The following is a 19,416-nucleotide window of genomic DNA, read 5'->3' on the forward strand; positions in this document are numbered from 1 at the left end:
ATGTCATAGTCACGGAGCACATACAGACCCAGCCCATATTATTCAAGCCAACCAGCTGTCCTAAACTGAGCAAGTCTGTTTGCCTGTGTTGGCTCCCTTTAGTTTTGCCTACCCATTTACCTGTCCAAATGTCTTTTAAATGTTGTAACTGCGCATGCCTTTACTATTTCCTCTGGCAGCTCATTCCACATGTGGACCATTTTCTACGTGAAAAAGGTGCCCCTCGAGTGCCTTTAAAATCTTTTCCCTCACCTTAAAACTGTGCCATCTAGTTTTGAACTCCCCTATCTGAGGGAAAATACCTTTGCTATTTACCTTATCAATGCCTCATGATTTTATAAACGTCTAAGGTGACTTCATTAACCTCCTGTGCTCCAGGGGAAAAAAATCCCAGCCTCTCCTTATAACTCAAACCCCCCAGTTACAGTAACATCCTCGTAAATCTTTTCTGCACCCTTTCCAACAATTGTCATAGAGTCATCGAGATGCACAGCACGGAAACAGACCCTTCAGTCCAACTCATCCATGCTGACCAGATATCCTAAATTAATCTAGTCTCATTTGCTAGCACTTGGCCCATATCCCTCTAAACCCTTCCTACTTGTATACCCATTCAGATGCCTTTTAAATGTTGTAATTGTACCAGCCTCCATCATTTGGATTAAATAACAAAGAGAAGTTTTGCAAACCAGGTTGAAGTTAAGTCACCTCTTCATCATTGAAGGAAGAAGTTGATTCTGAGGTTTTTTCTCTGTCCTTAATGAACTGCTGGGTAAATCATGAGGTTTGAAGCAAGATCATCCCCCTTTTCCAGCCATCACTGTGGGGGTAGGCTTGATCAAGCAACTGCTCTTTTATTTAAAAGTGTGGCGCTGGAAAAAGCACAGCAGGTCAGGCAACATCCGAGGAGCAGGAGAGTCATCAGGACCCTGCCCAATACGTTGACTCTCCTGCTCCTCGGATGCTGCCTGACCTGATGCGCTTTTGCTAGCGCCACACTTTATCAACTAAAGTCCTCACTATCTCCTCGTAACTGCTCTTTCTTTTTGCCAGTTATATTAATTTAATTTTAATTAGTTTGTTTGGGATGTTATGATCTCTGTCTGGACCAGGTGGAACTTGAACCCAAGGTAGGGGTGCCACCATTATGTCACAAATGTGCCCGTGCAAATATTGTAAGTTTGTAAAATGTACAACTCTCGCTCCAATCCAGTGGATTTATGGCACTAAGTATTGTTACTGTGTTGCTGCATCACTTAGTTTGTGGGTGTGATCCCATGGAAGCAGTTATCTGAACCTTGATCCAAATGATTACCTTTTGGTTGGGTGGTGAATATTGGTGACGTTTTCCTGCGGCATCCTTGCTATCTCTGCAAAAGGGAAGACGGTGGAAATTGTATGTTTAGGCTGGAAGTGGATCTGCTCTCTGCCTATACTGTGAAACCCATCTTCAGTTCAACTCCTAATTCAACCTGATTGTGACATTGAATTTTCAGGAGAAGTTAGAGGAGCACCATTCCGAGAATTATAAACGGATTACTATGCTGCAGGATGAGCTTGCCGAGACCACAGCGATTAAAGACCAGCTGCAGAAATATATCAGAGAACTAGAACAAGCAAATGACGACTTGGAACGTGCTAAAAGGTATAGTATTACTTAGAAATTTCAATAGTACAGTACAATGCAGTGAGCAAAAGCAAGCAGCTGTGAGAGGAATGCAGCAGGTCAACCAGCCCCATGAGCCCTCTTCTGCTAGATCATAAGATCATAACTGATCTCTTAAACTGATCCAGCATCTCATACTAACCCTGTAATGCATGTAAGGTCAGAAGTTACATGACCCCAGGTTCTAGTCCAACAGATTTATTTGAAATCACAAGCCTTTGGAGCACTACTCCTTTGTCAGATGACAAAGTTTTGTTTTATTAGTTCATTGTATAAAATGTTTATGTACAATGCCCATTCCATGTACCCAATAAGTAGTACATACAGAAATGCACACACAGGCAATGAATGAATTGAGGCATCAGCTTTGCTTCAAAGATGCTGTGTAACCAGAAGAGACTTGGTCTCATGTTAGGCAAGATTGCGAGCTAAACATTCCAAGCCACATCACTTCATAGAGGACTATGAAAGGGATGGATAACTGTTGATATGATATACAGCTGGAGGAATGACAAGAATGCTTAGACACTGGAAACATTGTGAGTCGAGCTAAGGAACAGGAAGAGATACAAGACTGTGTGGCTGGAGTTCTTTTGCTGGTCTCTTGACAGTAGTGATGTAATTGTGTGGGGGCTGGTGAGTTTAAGGAAGTTTGTAACATAACCCAGCTACGTTGGGTGATTTTCACGGATGCAAAAAAAGCTCAAGTAGTAAAGCCATGATTTTTCTACTTGATTCAGGACAACTTCCTGGAATTGTCTGTTTTAAAACTGGCAAGGGAGCAGACCGTACTTGTTATAGTGCTGGTGAATGAGAAAAGAATTAGAATTGATTAACGTTCTGATCATGATGAAATATTTTGCAAACCGTGACCTCAATATGATTGAGAAGAGAGAGCAAGCAATCAAAATGTTTAAATTTAATGGAGTAAACTTTTGAAGGAGATTTGGACTTTATGGGTAATGGATAAACATAAATTTGGGCTTTTTTGTATGAAGCAGTTTGTACCATGGTTGTTTAGAATGGTTGCCTGAATGGCCTACTGTTCCAATGCCCCTAAAAGCAAAGGTTATGTCATTACACAACATAAGTGTTATGAACAAACTGGGTCAAACATACCTACTGTTGGTGTGACATTTCATATTGAGTCAGAGTTGCTGTGATATACATGTAGCCTGGAACTATGGATAGTGCTAGTAGAGGATCCAACTTCCTTCCCACCACACTCTGTCTGCTGGTGGGGTATGTTGGAAGGATATAGACTTGACGGTTGTGGCTGAGTCATCACATCCTGCTATATACACAGAGGAACCTCGATTATCCAAACAACACAGGCAAGGGGGTATTTTGTTTAGATAATCGAATTTTCGGATAACACAGTTTAGCCAAGTATCGGGACTGTGTGATCTTGTTCGGATAATTGACAATCAGATAATTGAGGTTCCTTTGTACTGTTTTCTATCCATGTTCCTGTTACCCCTACATCATGAACTCCTACAGAATAAACACCAGTATTAATATTTGCTGTAAAATAAAGATCTGGCAACTGACTCGCTTGGTTTTGAAAGTTACGACGAAGAGCCAAAAATCTTTGCTTAATACTTTTGAATCATGGAATGTGTGACTCAGTTGGTTTCTGGTTCTGATCTTGGCTGGTTAAGATCCACACTTAATTGTCATGCTTTTAAGCACTGAGCAATGGTGGTCTGTTGCAAACTGGCTATATTTCGGTCATGAAATATTGACTGCTACTTTCATGAAAGTGTTTACAAATTTTCAACATGCAGTTCAATTTTAAATTGGTTTACATTTAGTGATGAAGAGTGGCATTGGGTTAGAGAGTATTGGCCACAGCCGCACATGTTTACAATACTTGGCAACTTTTAGAAGCTTAATTTTATAATCCACACCTTTTGAAATATGAATGTGGCAATTGACATTTTCAAAGCATTTTTGAAAAAAATAAATCTAGGGCATTTTGGTGAAGGACAGCTTCAGATTGGAAATTTATAACAAAACAGCGTTTCTTCTTTAGAGTGTTGTAGTAAAAATCTCTGCTTGCAGTGATGTGTATCTTACTCCCTTTTTGATTCTACTCTGCGATTTTGGTTTCTTGCACAGAGCAACTATTATGTCCCTGGAGGATTTTGAGCAGCGACTGAACCAGGCAATTGAGAGGAATGCCTTCTTAGAGAGTGAACTTGATGAGAAAGAAAATCTTTTGGTGTCTGTACAGAGACTGAAAGATGAAGCAAGAGGTTAGCATTGCATTTTTTTTTTAGAAAAGCTGCTGTGGATGTACAGTTAAATGTTTGCAAAGTTTATTTTTTTTCAATCATTAATACCCCAAAAAAATTGACGTTTGCTTTCAGATCTGAGACAAGAGTTGGCTGTACAGCAAAAGCCAGATTCAATCAGGAAACCCACAAGCAATTCTTCAGATTCTGAAAATGCAACAGCCCCAACATCCACGCCAATGCCTTTGACCCCACTGATCTGTAAAGGACCCAGCAGTGGGTTCTCCACACCTGCCATGTTTACCAAAGGTAAGGTACCATGTTATCAAACAGTGTCTACAATTATATTTTAAAGTGTTTTGGAGTTTTCCGATATTGTCTGCCTTTGTGGAAACTTCATGCAAAATCAGTCTACAGAAACATGACTGACCCTAGAAATGGGAATAAATTCATTTGAGGGATGCAAATCTGATCACTCGAAGATTGATTTAGTGGGTTGGGGCAGCTGAACTGGATCGCACAGAAGGCAGATACTGGCTTTTCAAACCTGAATTCCAATCCCACAGGGTTTTACAGAATCTCTACAGAGCAGGCAGAGCCTATTCAGGCCCATCTAGTCTATACTGATCCTCTGAAGGGCATTGCACCTTTTGATAGGAATGAGTCTGTATGAAAGAACTTTTTAATAAACCTGTTAGTCATGTTATTACACAACTCTGGAGCAGGTGGGACTTGAGTCTAGGCCTCCTGGCTCAGAGATAGAGACATTACCTCTATGCCACAAGAGCTGTTGGGCCTGTATTATACTTATTTTTCAAATCAACCTGTTCAGAGATATTATTGCACACCCTTAGAGCAGGTGGGACTTTAACCTAGGCCTCTCAGTCCAGGGGCAGGGGCATTATCATTGTACCGCAAGAGAGCCCCTCTTTTGCTTTGAAAAGACGTCTGGGATTTGGTCCCAGGACCTCTTGCATGTCTACAACATATAAGACCCTGAGCGAGAATCACACCCCTAGACCAATGAGCCATTACCACGGACCCAAATTATAAAGTGCCACTAATTTGGCACCAATTTGCAATTGTTCAGAGGAGCACAAGCTGAGTGTAGTTGGGCTGTGGGTTGGTGCAGTGGAAGGAGCAATGAGAGGGAGATGGGCAAGTGCTTGGCAGCTTGGGGATAAGGCACAGTGGGCTAAGAAGAATCATCTTTAAACCAAAGTTGTCTGTGCTTAATACTGAACCCAGGTACCTACACTGGGAAGTGTTTCATTTCTCAGTGTGAAAATCCCTCACATTCACAACAGAACTAGCCTTGATTAACAAGCAGAAGGACAAACCTTTTGAAGGGTAGTTGCTCATGAGAAAGACCAATTTGTATATACAATTACTGTAGCACTGAGTGACCCTGATCAACCCAATAGTGCACAATAACTTGAATTGAGGCAATGGAATTAGTGATTGTGCACAGGGAGAAAATTTGCTTTTTGATTCTGTTAAACATGCTGCATAGTTGGAAGCTGAAAACCCATAATATAGAGTGTTGGGATCTTTAGGGACCAAGGATGTTTAGGTCAATCAGTAACAGTTATGACCAGGATGAAGTGAGCTTTCATCCTGTTTTCCTCGGCAGTGCGACTTAAGGCAGATTTTAAAATGATTAAGTTAGGATTAAAAAAAAATGGACCTGAACTATTTTTAAAAAGTAAGCAATTCAGGGAAGAACATAATTTGCGAAAAGTAAGATAAGAATCCATGTTTTTTTTAACTTTATTGCCTAGTTTCTGATTGCAATTGTTGTTGGGTCTGGATTAGTGGTGCTGGAAGAGCACAGCATTTCAGGCAGCATCCAAGGAGCAGCAAAATCGACGTTTCGGGCAAAAGCCCTTCATCAGGGCAAAAGGCAGTGAGTCTGAAGCGTGGAGAGATAAGCTAGAGGAGGGTGGGGGTAGGGAGAGAGTAGCATAGAGTACAATGGGTGGGGGAGGAGATGAAGGTGATAGGTCAGGGAGGAGAGGGTGGAGTGGATAGGTGGAAAAGGAGCTGGGCAGGTTGGACAAGTCAAGGGGACAGTGCTGAGCTGGAAGTTTGAAATTAGGATGAGGTGGGGGAAGGGAAAATGAGGAAGCTGTTGAAGTCCACATTGATGCCCTGGGGTTGAAGTGTTCCGAGGCGGAAGATGAGACGTTCTTCCTCCAGGCGTCTGGTGGTGAGGGAGCAGCGGTGAAGGAGGCCCAGGACCTCCATGTCCTCAGCAGAGTGGGAGGGGGAGTTGCAATGTTCCCTAAAGCGCTCTGCTCGGAGGCGCCCAGTCTCCCCAATGTAGAGGAGACCACATCGGGAGCAACGGATACAATAAATGATATTAGTGGATGTGCAGGTAAAACTTTGATGGATGTGGAAGGCTCCTTTAGGGCCTTGGATAGAGGTGAGGGAGGAGGTGTGGGCGCAGGTTTTACAGTTCCTGTGGTGGCAGGGGAAAGTGGCAGGGGAAAGTGCCAGGATGGGAGGGTGGGTCGTAGGGGTGTGTGGACCTGACCAGGTAGTCATGGAGGGAACGGTCTTTGCGGAAGGTGGGGAGGGAAATATATCCCTGGTGGTGGGGTCTATCCCCCCTAGTCCAGAAACTCCCTACATACGTTCGAGATACCACCCATGCCCTCCACCTCCTCCAAGACTTCAGTTTCCCCGGCCCCCAATGCCTCATCTTCACCATGGATATCTAATCCCTCTACACCTCCATCCGCCATGACCAGGGCCTCCAAGCCCTCCGTTTTTTTTCCTCTCCAGACGTCCCCAACAGTACCCTTCCACCGACACTCTTTCGTTTGGCCGAGCTGGTCCTCACCCTTAACAATTTCTCCTTTGAATCCTCCCACTTCCTCCAGACCAAAGGGGTAGCCATGGGCACACGTATGGGCCCCAGCTATGCCTGTCTCTTTGTTGGCTACGTAGAACAGTTGATCTTCCGTAATTACATCACCGCAGGAACTGTAAAACCTGCGCCCACACCCCCTCCCTCACCTCTATCCAAGGCCCTAAAGGAGCCTTCCACATCCATCAAAGTTTTACCTGCACATCCACTAATATCATTTATTGTATCCGTTGCTCCCGATGTGGTCTCCTCTACATTGGGGAAACTGGGCGCCTCCTAGCAGAGTGCTTTAGGGAACATCTCAGAGACACCCGCACCAATCAACCAAACCGCCCCGTGGCCCAACGTTTCAACTCCCCCTCCCACTCTGCCGAGGACATGGAGGTCCTGGGCCTCCTTCACCGCCGCTCCCTCACCACCAGACGCCTGGAGGAAGAATGCCTCATCTTCCACCTTGGAACACTTCAACCCCAGGGAATCAATGTGGACTTCAACAGCTTCCTCATTTCCCCTTTCCCCCACCTCATCCTAGTTTCAAACTTCCAGCTCAGCACTGTCCCCATGACTTGTCCGGACTTGTCCTACCTGCCTATCTCCTTTTCCACCTATCCACTCCACCCTCTCCTCCCTGACCTATCACCTTCATCCCCACCCCCACTCACCCATTGTACTCTATGCTACTCTCTCCCCACCCCCACCCTCCTCTAGCTTATCTCTCCACGCTTCAGGCTCACTGCCTTTATTCCTGATGAAGGGCTTTTGCCCGAAACGTCGATTTTGCTGCTCCTTGGATGCTGCCTGAAATGCTGTGCTCTTCCAGCACCACTAATCCAGAATCTGGTTTCCAGCATCTGCAGTCATTGTTTTTGCCCCGTTATTGTTTTTACCCCATTATTGTTTTTACCTTGTTGGGTCTGTCAGCACCAAGAAAAATCAAGCTGTTCAGAGATATTATTGCACATCCTTTGAGTAGGTGGGACTTGAGCCCAGATCTCCTGGCGCAAAGGAATGGGCACTACCACTGCACCACAAGAACTACTCGTGAAGAAGATATTCAAACATCACTCCCCACTGTCACCTGACCTGATTCTGACTGAGGTGTGATTTCTCAATGCTGGAGATCACTGCATTAATGGGGAAATGTGGGGTATGATGGAAGGATGTGCTTAATTGGTCAAATGGCCTACTTCTTCAATGTGAACATATTGACCTGTTTCCAAGCACATTGCATTGCTCTGTGACTGATTTTTTTCACTCCAATGTTTTGTTTTACTTGGATGCAAATATTAGCTGGTCTTGAGTGGAATTAATTATTTTTCAATTTTGTTTGTTTCCAGATGGTTACACTGGCAGCCCTCTGACTCCATCAGCCAGGATATCTGCACTTAACATAGTGGGAGACTTGCTTAGGAAAGTTGGGGTAAGGATTGCAGCATTTTTGAGTGCAGTGTTCTGTGAGTTTCTAAGCCCCCTCATGCTCATTCCTGGCCTCAACAAGTTTTATCGTTGAATTGCACAGAAATTAGCTCTTTCAGAGAATTCTACACTGAATAAAATCAGACTTTCACTACTGTTTAAATTATTCCTGAAATCTGAAGCACTGAGGCATGTTTGCAAGTTGTTTTATATTTGCTTGGGAACTGACCAGAGGAAAGCACCTTTTTTAGGTTTAAAAAAAATTATCAAGTGCCTACTAGTTTCACATCACAATCTTATCACCAGAATTCAGCATTTTCCTGCAGTGCTTTTATTGCTGTAAGGTCCATTACTTGCTTATCACTTATTTCTCCCTTTTTTATAATGTGGTAAATGATAAGGAAAACTTACCTCAATCTAGCTGGATTAGCCAGGAACGTTTTGAGAGAATTGGCTGACCCAATTCAGTAAACTTGATACTTACAAAGGGGTTAATGCTTTACCTTTGTTTTTAATGTGTTTGATTCATGTGAAATTCAGGAGGCATTTCTTATTTTCCAGGCACTGACTGAAGTCTATGTCAAGTTGCTTGTGGGTTATTTAGTGTCAGGGTTTGGTAGCAATTGAGATCAGGACTATCGTTAGGGTTGTTCTTTGGGGCACTTTTTTTTTAAACTGGAGACAAAAAACTGTGTGTGCATACTTCCACTTATTTTGTTTTTCCTGTTGTCGCTCTACTCCATGCAATTTGTTTCAAGTGAAGATTTTTCAGCCACTCCTATAGGGCAACTGTGTGAATGGACAAAGGCTGAGTGACCTAAGTTGCACAGCTGCCTCAGTGGGTCTTACCCTATAGTTTCCTGCAGATACCATTTGGGCTGTTTGTATTATTTGCAATGCTTTTTTCCCCTGAAGAATGCAGTTTCTGTTTTCCCCCCTAGTATAATATCCACACATGTTGTTTGGCCTTTCTATTGACCGAACACTCTTTGTCATGGCCAAGCACATTGTCACCTTGTATTATCCCATGAAAAAAAGTCACTCGTTTTGTTTTTTTTATCCCTCTTCTTGGCACTGCAATTTCAAAGGGGACAATTGTGTTCTCAAAGTAAGTGGATAATCACTGGAACTGATTAGTTCAGACTGGAGGATCTCGCCTTACCTGAGTGTAGACTCTTGAAAAATTGCTGTGTATACTAGTCTAGATTTATTTCACCACCTGATCCAAATACTAAGTACTGATTGTTATATTAAGATGAGAATATCCCATTAAACAGTTATGGTTTTGATAATCAAATATGATATCTTGATAAATTGCAATATCCTTGCTTGAAGTTTTGATATTTTATGTTGTCTGAAAAGGACTTGCTTTATCCTTCTATAAAAACTTACCTGAAATTCAAATGATATTTGATGTTTATCTTGAAGCAAAGTAGTAACCACACAACAGCTCAAAGGCTTCACTCTGCATTTTGTGATAGGCTGGACTTGTATCTTGTCACAAGTACAATGTTTATATTCAGCTTTGATTCATTGCTTTTCTGATTGTGGTTTTCTTTTTGTGGGTGTTTTGTAAATTATGAAAGTATTTTTTGGGTAAGTTGTAAATTTATAGAACTTGTGTACAGTATTTTTAAAATTTAATAAATTGTTATCATGTAATAATTTGTATGCCAATGTTCTGTGACAACTTGCTAATATTGTTTTTCTGCGAATATTCTGCTACTTGACAAAGACTTATTGATCTTGCTTTTATTAATTGGCTTATTTCACTGCTCCAGTCATCACTGGTTGCTGGATATTTTCTAATCAACCTGGAAATATTATTAGGCACTGTCTGAGCAGGTGAGGCTTGAATGCAAGTCTTCTGTTCCAGAGGTAGGCACACTACCACTGTGCCACAAGAGTCTTGTCACGAGCTGTTTCTTTCTTAAGTAACCGTACCCTAATGGCCCATAAAATTAGCGTCAATAAACCACAAGAATGCAAGAGATCAGAGAGCAAGACTGAGCATTCTTCCTCATTGGCCCAGTTTGTACGTGGAAAGATGTGCTGTGGGATCTCTTCACTTCGCAGCTGGATACACCAACTGCCTGGGAAGCCTAAACTTCTCATTGATAATTATGCTACGCGTGGAAATTTTCAAGGAAATACCCACCTCTGTGTCAGAGTTTAAGTTTTCCTCAGGGTCTGATCAATTTGCCTGAATAGGTATCCAAGAAAAGTTGGAGCAGGTTTTTATCCTTCTTGTTTCTGGCTAGTTAACTAACTACAGGAATAATCTCCTCCCTTCCACTCCCCCCCCCCCCCCCCCCACCCCCAAATAAAACCCATGTGCTACTCCTACCTCAACTGTTTTCCTGTCCCACTTGCCATCTTTCCATAGCCTTTGGGAGTTTTCACCTCCACAACATTACATCTACTGTTTCAACATGCAGGTACCAGTAACATTGGTCTATTTTGGAATTCAGGCAGTGGGACCATAAACCCAGGCAATTTAATGTGCAACTATTTCTCTTTTTTTCGTTAGTTTGTTCTTTGAAAGTAGCTTAACGATAAAGCTTCCATTATTTTAGTGTTCTGACATTGCTCAGAGCAGAATTAAGTCTTTGACTTGTTGCTTTGTGTTGTCAGTAATGTGATTGAAATTAAGGTCTTTGTATGCAAATTAATTGTTTCCTCCTCCAGTAATGTGCCTGGATGACAGTAAATATTCATATTTGAAGATTGGTTTTCGTTTTGAGTAGACAATTTGCGCCCTGTGTTTTAGACCAGCTTTTATAATGAGAGTTTACATGATTCTAGCAGCTCTGTTCTGATTTAATTTCAGTACAAATCTGATTTTCCCCCTCTGGGACTGTGGCGACTTTACCTTTTTAATGATTCTGTGAATTTCATTATCACTGCCCTTTCCAATCAAATAGGATTCAATTATACTAACTAGTTTAATGTGGTATGTTTTATTAAGTACCTTTCTAAGTCCATATGTGCATCCCATGCCCTCCTTTATTCCATTGTAAAGAACTCGGTCAAACAAGATTTCCCTTGTAATAAATGTGTTGTCATTTATTTACTAATGGTATTTTCAGGTGCTAATTACTTTTGTCCGAGATTAATTTCATAGTTTTCCCAGCACTGAGCAGTTGACAGATTTATCTCTCTCATTTTCTTCAGTTCTCAAGTCCCTCCATGGTGTGGATGGGGTTGGGGGAGGAGGATGGGGGTGAGGGTGGTCAACTCGGATACATCCCAACTTGACTGGATGATCGCTTATCCACTTTGAATCTGCAGACCCTTTATTGTTTTACCCTACCATTCTATTTACTACCTCCTCCCTCTAAAACAACAGCTTCTAACATTGTGAAAGCAAATGCTAACTTCTCATTTGGTACCTCAGCTCAATGTATTCTTGCTTTTTCCTTGTCTTATTTTCTTCTTCTGTGCTTTAGTATTCAGTTTTCTTCTGCACAGTTATTAATCAACATTATCAACAGCCTTTTTAATATTATTATAATCTGATACTTTTTAGTCATCAGGAACTGAAGTTTTACCTTTACCTTTTGTTTTGAGAATGTGTTAAGTCTATTCCTGAACTATTCCCTCTCTTCCTGTTGGTTTCCTGAACACAATTGCTCTTCCAAAATCAATCAGCTCTCATCCAGTAGAGTGTTTGGCACTTTATTATTCCTTGCATTTTATTTCACTCCCGATCTGATGATGTGATCCCTTTATTTCTCACGTGCACTCCATGCTGAAAAAAAAGTGTAGAACACCTCTTACTTCACTAACCAGAAGCTGAAATTATACTGATTTTAAGAATGTTCCCGCTCCCTGTTGCCCCCACCCCACTCCTGTTTGATGTGGTTACTTCTTCTAGCCTTACTAGTATTTGGTCTTTGATATTCACCTGAGATGTAATTGATCTCTTAATTTCAACTACATAGCTCCTGCCCGCAACCCTAAAGTAATTGTTCCTCCCTCTTTCTGTTCTGTTCTGTATGGCCCTGCCCTCATCTTTCCTGAAGACAATGTGTAGTGGGGGATGTTAAATTCTCAACTTAGTTATTGCCATTCCGTTATAACCCCTTGTGGCAGTGTCTCTGTGCTTTCTGTATATTGGAGCACATGCACAGCTTGTGTTGTATTTTTTGCCATTTCTGGGTGATTTTAGGATTTCAGTGTGGTTTGTTTCTCTGTTCCTCCTAATTATTGGGCGCTCCTCTAGTTGCTAAATTAGTTTAAAACCTCCCCTTAAGGACATTGATACCAGCTGCTAAGGTGTAGCTGTACATCTTGTCCCAGTCCGTCCAGCCTCCAACATTTAGAATCCTTCTTCATCCTTTCTTCAGGTTTCCCACAGTCGCATGATGACAGCAGCAATGTTAAGTCGGGTTCCTCACTAGTGCCTGATTTCTGGATTCCTCTCAGTACCTTCAAGGTCCAGCTCTCGAACTTAATCAAGTTCTTGAAACTCTGACTGCAGACCCTTGATGCTTTTCCTGCTTCAAAGCATATGTAGGGTAATCCTTTTGGCTGTCCCTGGGACATTAGCTACATCAAGCCATAACACGTGTATCAAGTGAAAGACAAATGCTCAGTTTGCAAGTGTTAGCACTTTCATGACTTTCCGGATGGACAGAATGCAGCAGAGTGTTAATATGGAGATATGTTTAACTTGCATCTTTTTCCAGCACTCAAATTATCTAATGCATTTCAGCGTAGCTTTTCATTTTGCTGTCATCAGGATCATTTGTAAAAGTACTAATTTAAAGGGAAAAAACAACATTATTTTGAGTAGTGTGCTGATCAGTTAGCAAGTTGGTAGAGGCATTGGCATGGATAATGCAGTAGTTAAAAGATGATTGACAGTTAACTGCCAAGGTTGAAAATTTTAATCCGAGAGATCAGTTCTGCTCAGGGCATTGTTCTGAAGCATGAGCCAGTAGATTGTGGAATTAAAACAGATACAGTTCATGTACATGTTCTTTCTGTCTGCAAAGAATTAGGACCTGTGTATGAAAGTATAAAGCTTCTAGTGCTCATAAGTACACTGCACTGCAAGCTCAGCTGACCATGATAAATTGATTATTGGAGTAATTTGTCACGCACACAGCATTATCCAGCAGTTGTTGTCCAGTTATGAAATCACAACAACTTTTGCACACTGGTATAAGCCTTGAGTGTACGCAGCTTGGGTGTGGTCATATCATGCATGTACCAACACCCCAAAGGATCTGCTGTACGCTAAGCAAAGACTGGCAGAACAATGTGTGGCCTCTATACCTGCCATTACCCCAGCACTGAAATTCAGACCCTTTGTGATGGGCACATGCCTTTTCGGCTTGATTGCAGCAATCTGTTTGTGGTGTTTGCCACTTGTGTTGCTCCTGCATAGTCGCAGTGAGAGACAGTAACTTCATACTTTGTTCAAACCATTGGAAGACCGTCTGAAGTAGAATGGTAATTGGAATCCAAAGGGGCCGCCTTAAGATGTTCATGGGTTTGTGTGATCTAGCAAGACATGCTGTCATTGGGGTTGCTGTTATCCTGCAGGTTGACTTTAATGTACCCGATTTTCGTGTTAAATTTGCCCAGCATCCAAATGGCTCAGGCTGTAATTGAAATTGCTGATATGGCCAGTCTTACAGTGCGAAATTGTGGCAGGTATGCCAGTGTGTATATTGACCAGTGAAGGTAGGTTTGCCATAAACAGAATAGTTTTGTTTCTTATCTTGCACTCAATAGAACAATTTGCAAGATTTGGGAAGAATACCATATGTGAACCAAGCACTGGTTGGTTGGCAAGGTGGACTCTGGGGGCTTTGTTACAGAGAAAGCAGCAGTTAACAATGGCTGTTAACTGCCACGTTTTATGTTTGAAACCAGGCAGGTTGACTTGACTGGCCAAGGCATCGCCCTGGCAAATGAATGGAGAATGGCAATCACAATTGTGTTCAGTTTAAGCAGATACAGTATGATTACTGTCTGATGTTCTTGGAGCTCTGCACTCAGGGTCTCCTTGGGTCTGGATCTGTTGGCGATAGATTTTCAGAGACTGGTATAAGTGGTCACTTTTCTGGCAGCCACCAGATTTCTGGCAGCGATCTCACCAGATGGACAGTGATCATTCCTGTTTCTGAGCGATTTGCTGTTGTTTTGGTGTATCCTCCAGCTAGTGCTCCGAATGAAATGAGACTGGATTTCACTCTGTTCTCTATAAGAACTGGACCTCCTCAGTCCTTTTTAGTTTATGTTTGAACCTGAGCTGAAGTGAAGAATTTCCCTAAATACTCGTATGTATTTTCTCTTAATTTTACTGGTCGTTGTGGTTGAAGTTTGGATGGAATTTCTTCTTATTTTAGGCACGTTGTTTAACTGACCCATCTGAATGTATTCATTACACATCTCTTGTTGCTTTGAAAGTGCTGATGGGCCATATCATTTGGTTGAAATTATTTTAATCCTCAGTATTGCAATCACTTCAATTTGAGATAAAATACATTTCATTTTGTTCTCCATGTAACACTTTTGATGTCGGATGTTACTTATTTAATTTTTATTGCTATGTATCTATGGATGGGTAGTGATATACTTGGCTGTTACACTTAACTGGGCTTGGCTATTCTCACTCATTTTCAGATGTGCTTATTAGATTGAGCTTCGATGTCCAGAGATACTTGTAGCTGAACAGAGCAGGCAATCAGTTGCTGCTCTTTGGTTTGTTTACCTCCCTTGTGGTACCTGCTGTCCCTCTTGTTTTAAAGTGCTGTTGTTTTGGTAGGAGGTATGGGGTGGCGAGTTAGCAGATGATGCCAAAATTGGAGATGTAGTGGACAGCGAAGGTGGTTATCTCTGCTTACAAGGGTACGCATATCAGATGGGCCAATAGGCCGAAGAGTGGCAGATGGAGTTTGAGTTAAATAAATGTGAGGTGCATTTTGAAAAGGCAAGTCAGGGCAGCACTTACACACTTAATGGTAAAGTCCTAGGGAGTGTTGCTGAACAAAGAGACCTTGGAGTGCAGGTTCATAGCTCCCTGAAAGTGGAGTTGCAGGTAGATAGGATAGTGAAGAAGGCGTTTGGTATACTTTCCTTTATTGGTCAGTGCATTGAGTACAGGAGTTGTGACATCATGTTGAGGCTGCAGAGGGTATTGGTTAGACCTCTTTTGGAATACTGCATTCAATTCTGGTCTCCGTCCCATAGGAAAAAAATTATTAAACTTGAGAGATTCAGAAAGGATTACAAGGATGTTGCCGGGGTTGGAGGGCTTGAACTATGGGGAGAGACTAAAGAGGCTGGGGTTGTTTTCCTTGGAGCGTTAGAGACTATGGGGTGACCTTACAGAGGTTTATGAAATCATGAAGGGCATGGATAGGGTAAATAGACAAGGTCATTTCCCCTAGGTGGGGGGAGTCTAAAACTAGAGGGCGTAGGTTTAAGGTGAGAGGGCAAAGATTCAAAAACGATCTGAGTGACAATGTTTTCATGCAGAGGGTGGTGCGTATTTGGTATGAGCTGCCAGGGGAAGTGGTGGAGACTGGTACAATAACAACGTTTAAAAAGCATTTGGATGGGTATATGAATAGGAAACGTTTAGAGGGATATGGGCCTAATGCCAGCAAATGGGGCTTGATTAATTTAGGATATCTGGTCGGCCTCGACAAGTTGGTCTGAAGAGTCTGTTTCTGTGCTGTAGGCCTCTAGGACTCTGTGCTAATGTACAGTAGCTATCATGACCAGTTAAGCTTTTACCGGCGCCACATTAGGCTGTAATCTCTGCAGAAAAAAAACAACAAAATGACAGAAAGCCACAGTTTAAAATCAGACACGTTTGCAGTGATACGACTCAGGAACTGAGTCTCTTTGGTTTTAAATTTGATAATGTGAACGTTGGAAAAACTCTCTCTTTTCCCAGTATTGGACAACCTGTGGTATTATTTGAGAAGATGACTTGTCACGAGTCATTATTACGTCTGACTCTGTGGCTCAGATTGTGATGAGTGACGAAGGAGCAGTGCTGTCTCATCGTGATGTTTACAGCTGGCCGGAGACAGCGCAGTCTGTTTATTCAGCAGGTACTTGTGGTTGATGTCAGATCCAAAACTGCTCCCTCTGCAGAGAAACTGCAGCACACGCACAAAAGCATGGCTCTTCAACCAATCCGATCCAAGAATCTATTACCAAGAGTATAAATTTAGATTTAAATCATGTGCAAAAAGTATGTTTGAGGGGAAAAGAAAGATGTGATAGAGACTCATCGTTTTTTAATAATACATATCCACATTAACTCTTAAGAAACAAGATTGCACCTTCAGCCTTGATCCCTCTGAGCTTGTTTGGTAGGAATAATGACCGGTGCTATTTTTAAAAAATCGCTCCCTCTTCAATGCAGTGATTTTTTTTTTTCTCGACTGTTCAGTGGGTGAGTACAGAGCTTCATGCTGTAGTATGAATTCCAATGTTGAGTCTGAAGCTTGCTTGGATGTCCTATTCAGTAGGTTGTAGCAGAGCATTTTAGAAAGTCTTGATGCAGTTAGGAAGAGTCAATATAGTGTGTGAAAGGGAAATTGTGTTTGACTAGAGTTCATGGATAAAGAGTATCCTGTAGACATAATGTACTTGGATTTCGAGAAGGCATTTGGCAAGGTGCCTTACCAAGGATTATAACATGAATTAGCTCATGAAGTGGAGTAGGGAAAGGGTGTTGTCATGGATAGAACACAAGGAGAAATGGATGATTTTCAGAGTGGTAACCTTTAACCAATGAGATGTCTCTCTTCATGCTGGGGCCTCAACTAGTCATTATCTATATAAATGCCTTGAATGAAGGAACCAAATTTTCGAATTGCTAAATTTGGCACCGCAAAATAGAAAATAGAAAAGTGAAGAGGACAAAGAGGCTACAAAGGACATAGATGAAGTGAGTGGGCAAAAAATTGGCAGCTGGAGTACAACCGAGAAAAATGTGAACATGGCAGAAAGAACAGGGAAGCTATATGTTATTCAGATAGGGAGAGATTGCAAAACTGCGGCATACTGTTAGTGTTGTTGGGCTAGTAAACCAGAGCCTGAGGCTGTTGTTCTGGGGCCTGGGTTCAAATCCTACCAGTGGCAGATGGTGCAATTGTGAATTCAATAAAATCTGGAACGAGAAAAGTTACAGATTTTAATAAAATAACCCATCTGGTTCATTGCTGTCCTTCAGGAAAGGAAACTGCCATCCTGGCCTGGTCTGGCCTACATGTGACTCCAGACCCACAGCAATGAGTTTGACTCTTAACCGCCCTCTGGGCAATTAGAGATCGGCAATAAATGCTGGACTAGTCAGAGACACCCACCTTCCAAGAATTAAATAAGGAATTAAGTTATTATGTAGGTGCAGCAAGTGCTTAGGAAGTCAAGTGGAATGTTATCATTTATTACAAGGGGCTTGGAATATGAAAGTCAGAATGCTTTGCTACACTTGTACAGTTGAAAGGATATAATAAGTTCAGAAAGTTCACTTGACTATTATTGAGTGGAAATGATTTATTGTGCAAGAAGTTTGGACCTGTGTCCGTTGGAGTTTCGAGAAATGCAAGGTATTCTTTTTAAAATCCCTAAAGGAAGTTGACAGTGTGGATGCTGAGGGATGTTTTCCTTTGAGGGAGAGACTGGAAACTGTTTAAAAATCTGATGTTTCCCACTTGAGATGAAGTTGAGAATTTTTTCCTTCGGATTTTTTTGGTCTGTGAGACATTGTCCTCATATGGAGGAGATGGGGTCAGTAAATATTTTGAAGTGGGAGTTAGATTCTTGATTGACAAGAGGGAGAGTTTGTAGTGGTAGGCAGGAGGGGTATCAGATCAGCCATGAATTTGTCAAGTGGTGGAGTTGACGGTAGAGGCAGAATGAGCTGCTCCTAGTTACAATTATAAACAAAGCCAATGCTTGATTTGTAGGATGTATATGTGGAACAGCAATGGCATGAGTAGAGTGCTTAGCTCGATGTTGCTTGTATCGTATTTGGAGTGCGGAACTGTTTATGGGGTAAACGTTAATACATTTTGCACTTTGTATCTTTACAGGCTCTGGAGTCCAAGCTTGCATCTTGTAGGAATTTTGTTTGGGATCAATCTCCAAATCGTGCAACTTTGCCATCCACTCCGAATGGAAACTGTGCAATAAAAGACAGCAATGATAACAGGGTGTCCAATGCCAATCTACCCCAATATGACAAAGGGTTAGTAACATGATGATTAAACAGACTTGAAATATTTTGAAATGCAATTACCATAACTGAACTGCGTTTGTATCCTGTTAAAGTTGAATATATTGATTTGTAGCTTGAATGAATTAGTGCTCCATCCCATGTTTAAAAGGTATTTGTAAGATGCCCAATCCCTCATATAAAACAAAAACAATTTGTATTCTGGATGTAGGCTTGCTTGTTGAGCTGGAAGGTTCATGTTCATATGTTACATCACCATACTAGGTACCATCTTCAGAGTCTCCGGGCAAAGCATTGCTGATGATAACTGCTTTCTATTTATATGTTTGGGTTTCTTGGAGTCGGTAATGTCATTTCCTGTGGTGATGTCATTTCTTGTTCTTTTTCTCAGGGGGTGGTAAATTGGGTCCAAGTCCATATGTTGATAGAGTTCCAGTTGGAATGCCATGCTTCTTGGAATTCTCGTGCGTGTCTTTGTTTGGCTTGTCCTAGGATGGGTGTGTTGTCCTTGTCAATGTAGTGTCCTTCCTCAAATGTATGTAGTGAGACAGGGTCATGTCGTTTGTGGGTACAGATGAGGAAGGACATCACTTCGATTGGGACAACACATCCATCCTAGGACAAGCCAAACAAAGACACACACGAGAATTCCTAGAAGCATGGTATTCCAACCGGAACTCTATCAACAAGCATATTAGCTTGGACCCCATTTACCATCCTCTGAGAAAAAAAACAGGAAATGACATCACCATAGAAAATGATATCACCACAGGAAATGATACCACCAACCCAAAGAAACCCAGACATAAATAGAAAGCAGGAAATATCAGCTTCGTCCGGAGGCTTACTGAAGATGTTACCTAGTATGGTGACGAAACGTCTGAACATGAACCTTCCAGCTCAGCGAGCAAACCTACACCCAGATCTCAACCTGAGCTACAAATCTTCTTAAAACTCGCTAACAATTTGAATTAATTAGTGTCTTCAGAGGTACAAAGAAAAGATGATT

General features: G+C 41.8%; 1 protein-coding gene across 1 annotated transcript in view; it reads left to right on the plus strand.

The window, feature by feature from the left end:
* Positions 1-19,416, plus strand: part of nde1 (nudE neurodevelopment protein 1) — a 43,452-nt gene that overhangs the window by 20,462 nt on the left and 3,574 nt on the right. The window contains exons 4-8 of the mRNA XM_072560157.1: positions 1,497-1,645; positions 3,788-3,924; positions 4,039-4,212; positions 8,116-8,198; positions 18,265-18,419. Coding sequence (XP_072416258.1) covers positions 1,497-1,645; positions 3,788-3,924; positions 4,039-4,212; positions 8,116-8,198; positions 18,265-18,419 — 698 coding nt within the window. The remainder of the gene's footprint in view (positions 1-1,496; positions 1,646-3,787; positions 3,925-4,038; positions 4,213-8,115; positions 8,199-18,264; positions 18,420-19,416) is intronic.

This window comes from Chiloscyllium punctatum, chromosome 40, assembly GCF_047496795.1.
Source record: "Chiloscyllium punctatum isolate Juve2018m chromosome 40, sChiPun1.3, whole genome shotgun sequence".
NCBI classification, from domain to species: Eukaryota; Metazoa; Chordata; class Chondrichthyes; order Orectolobiformes; family Hemiscylliidae; genus Chiloscyllium; species Chiloscyllium punctatum.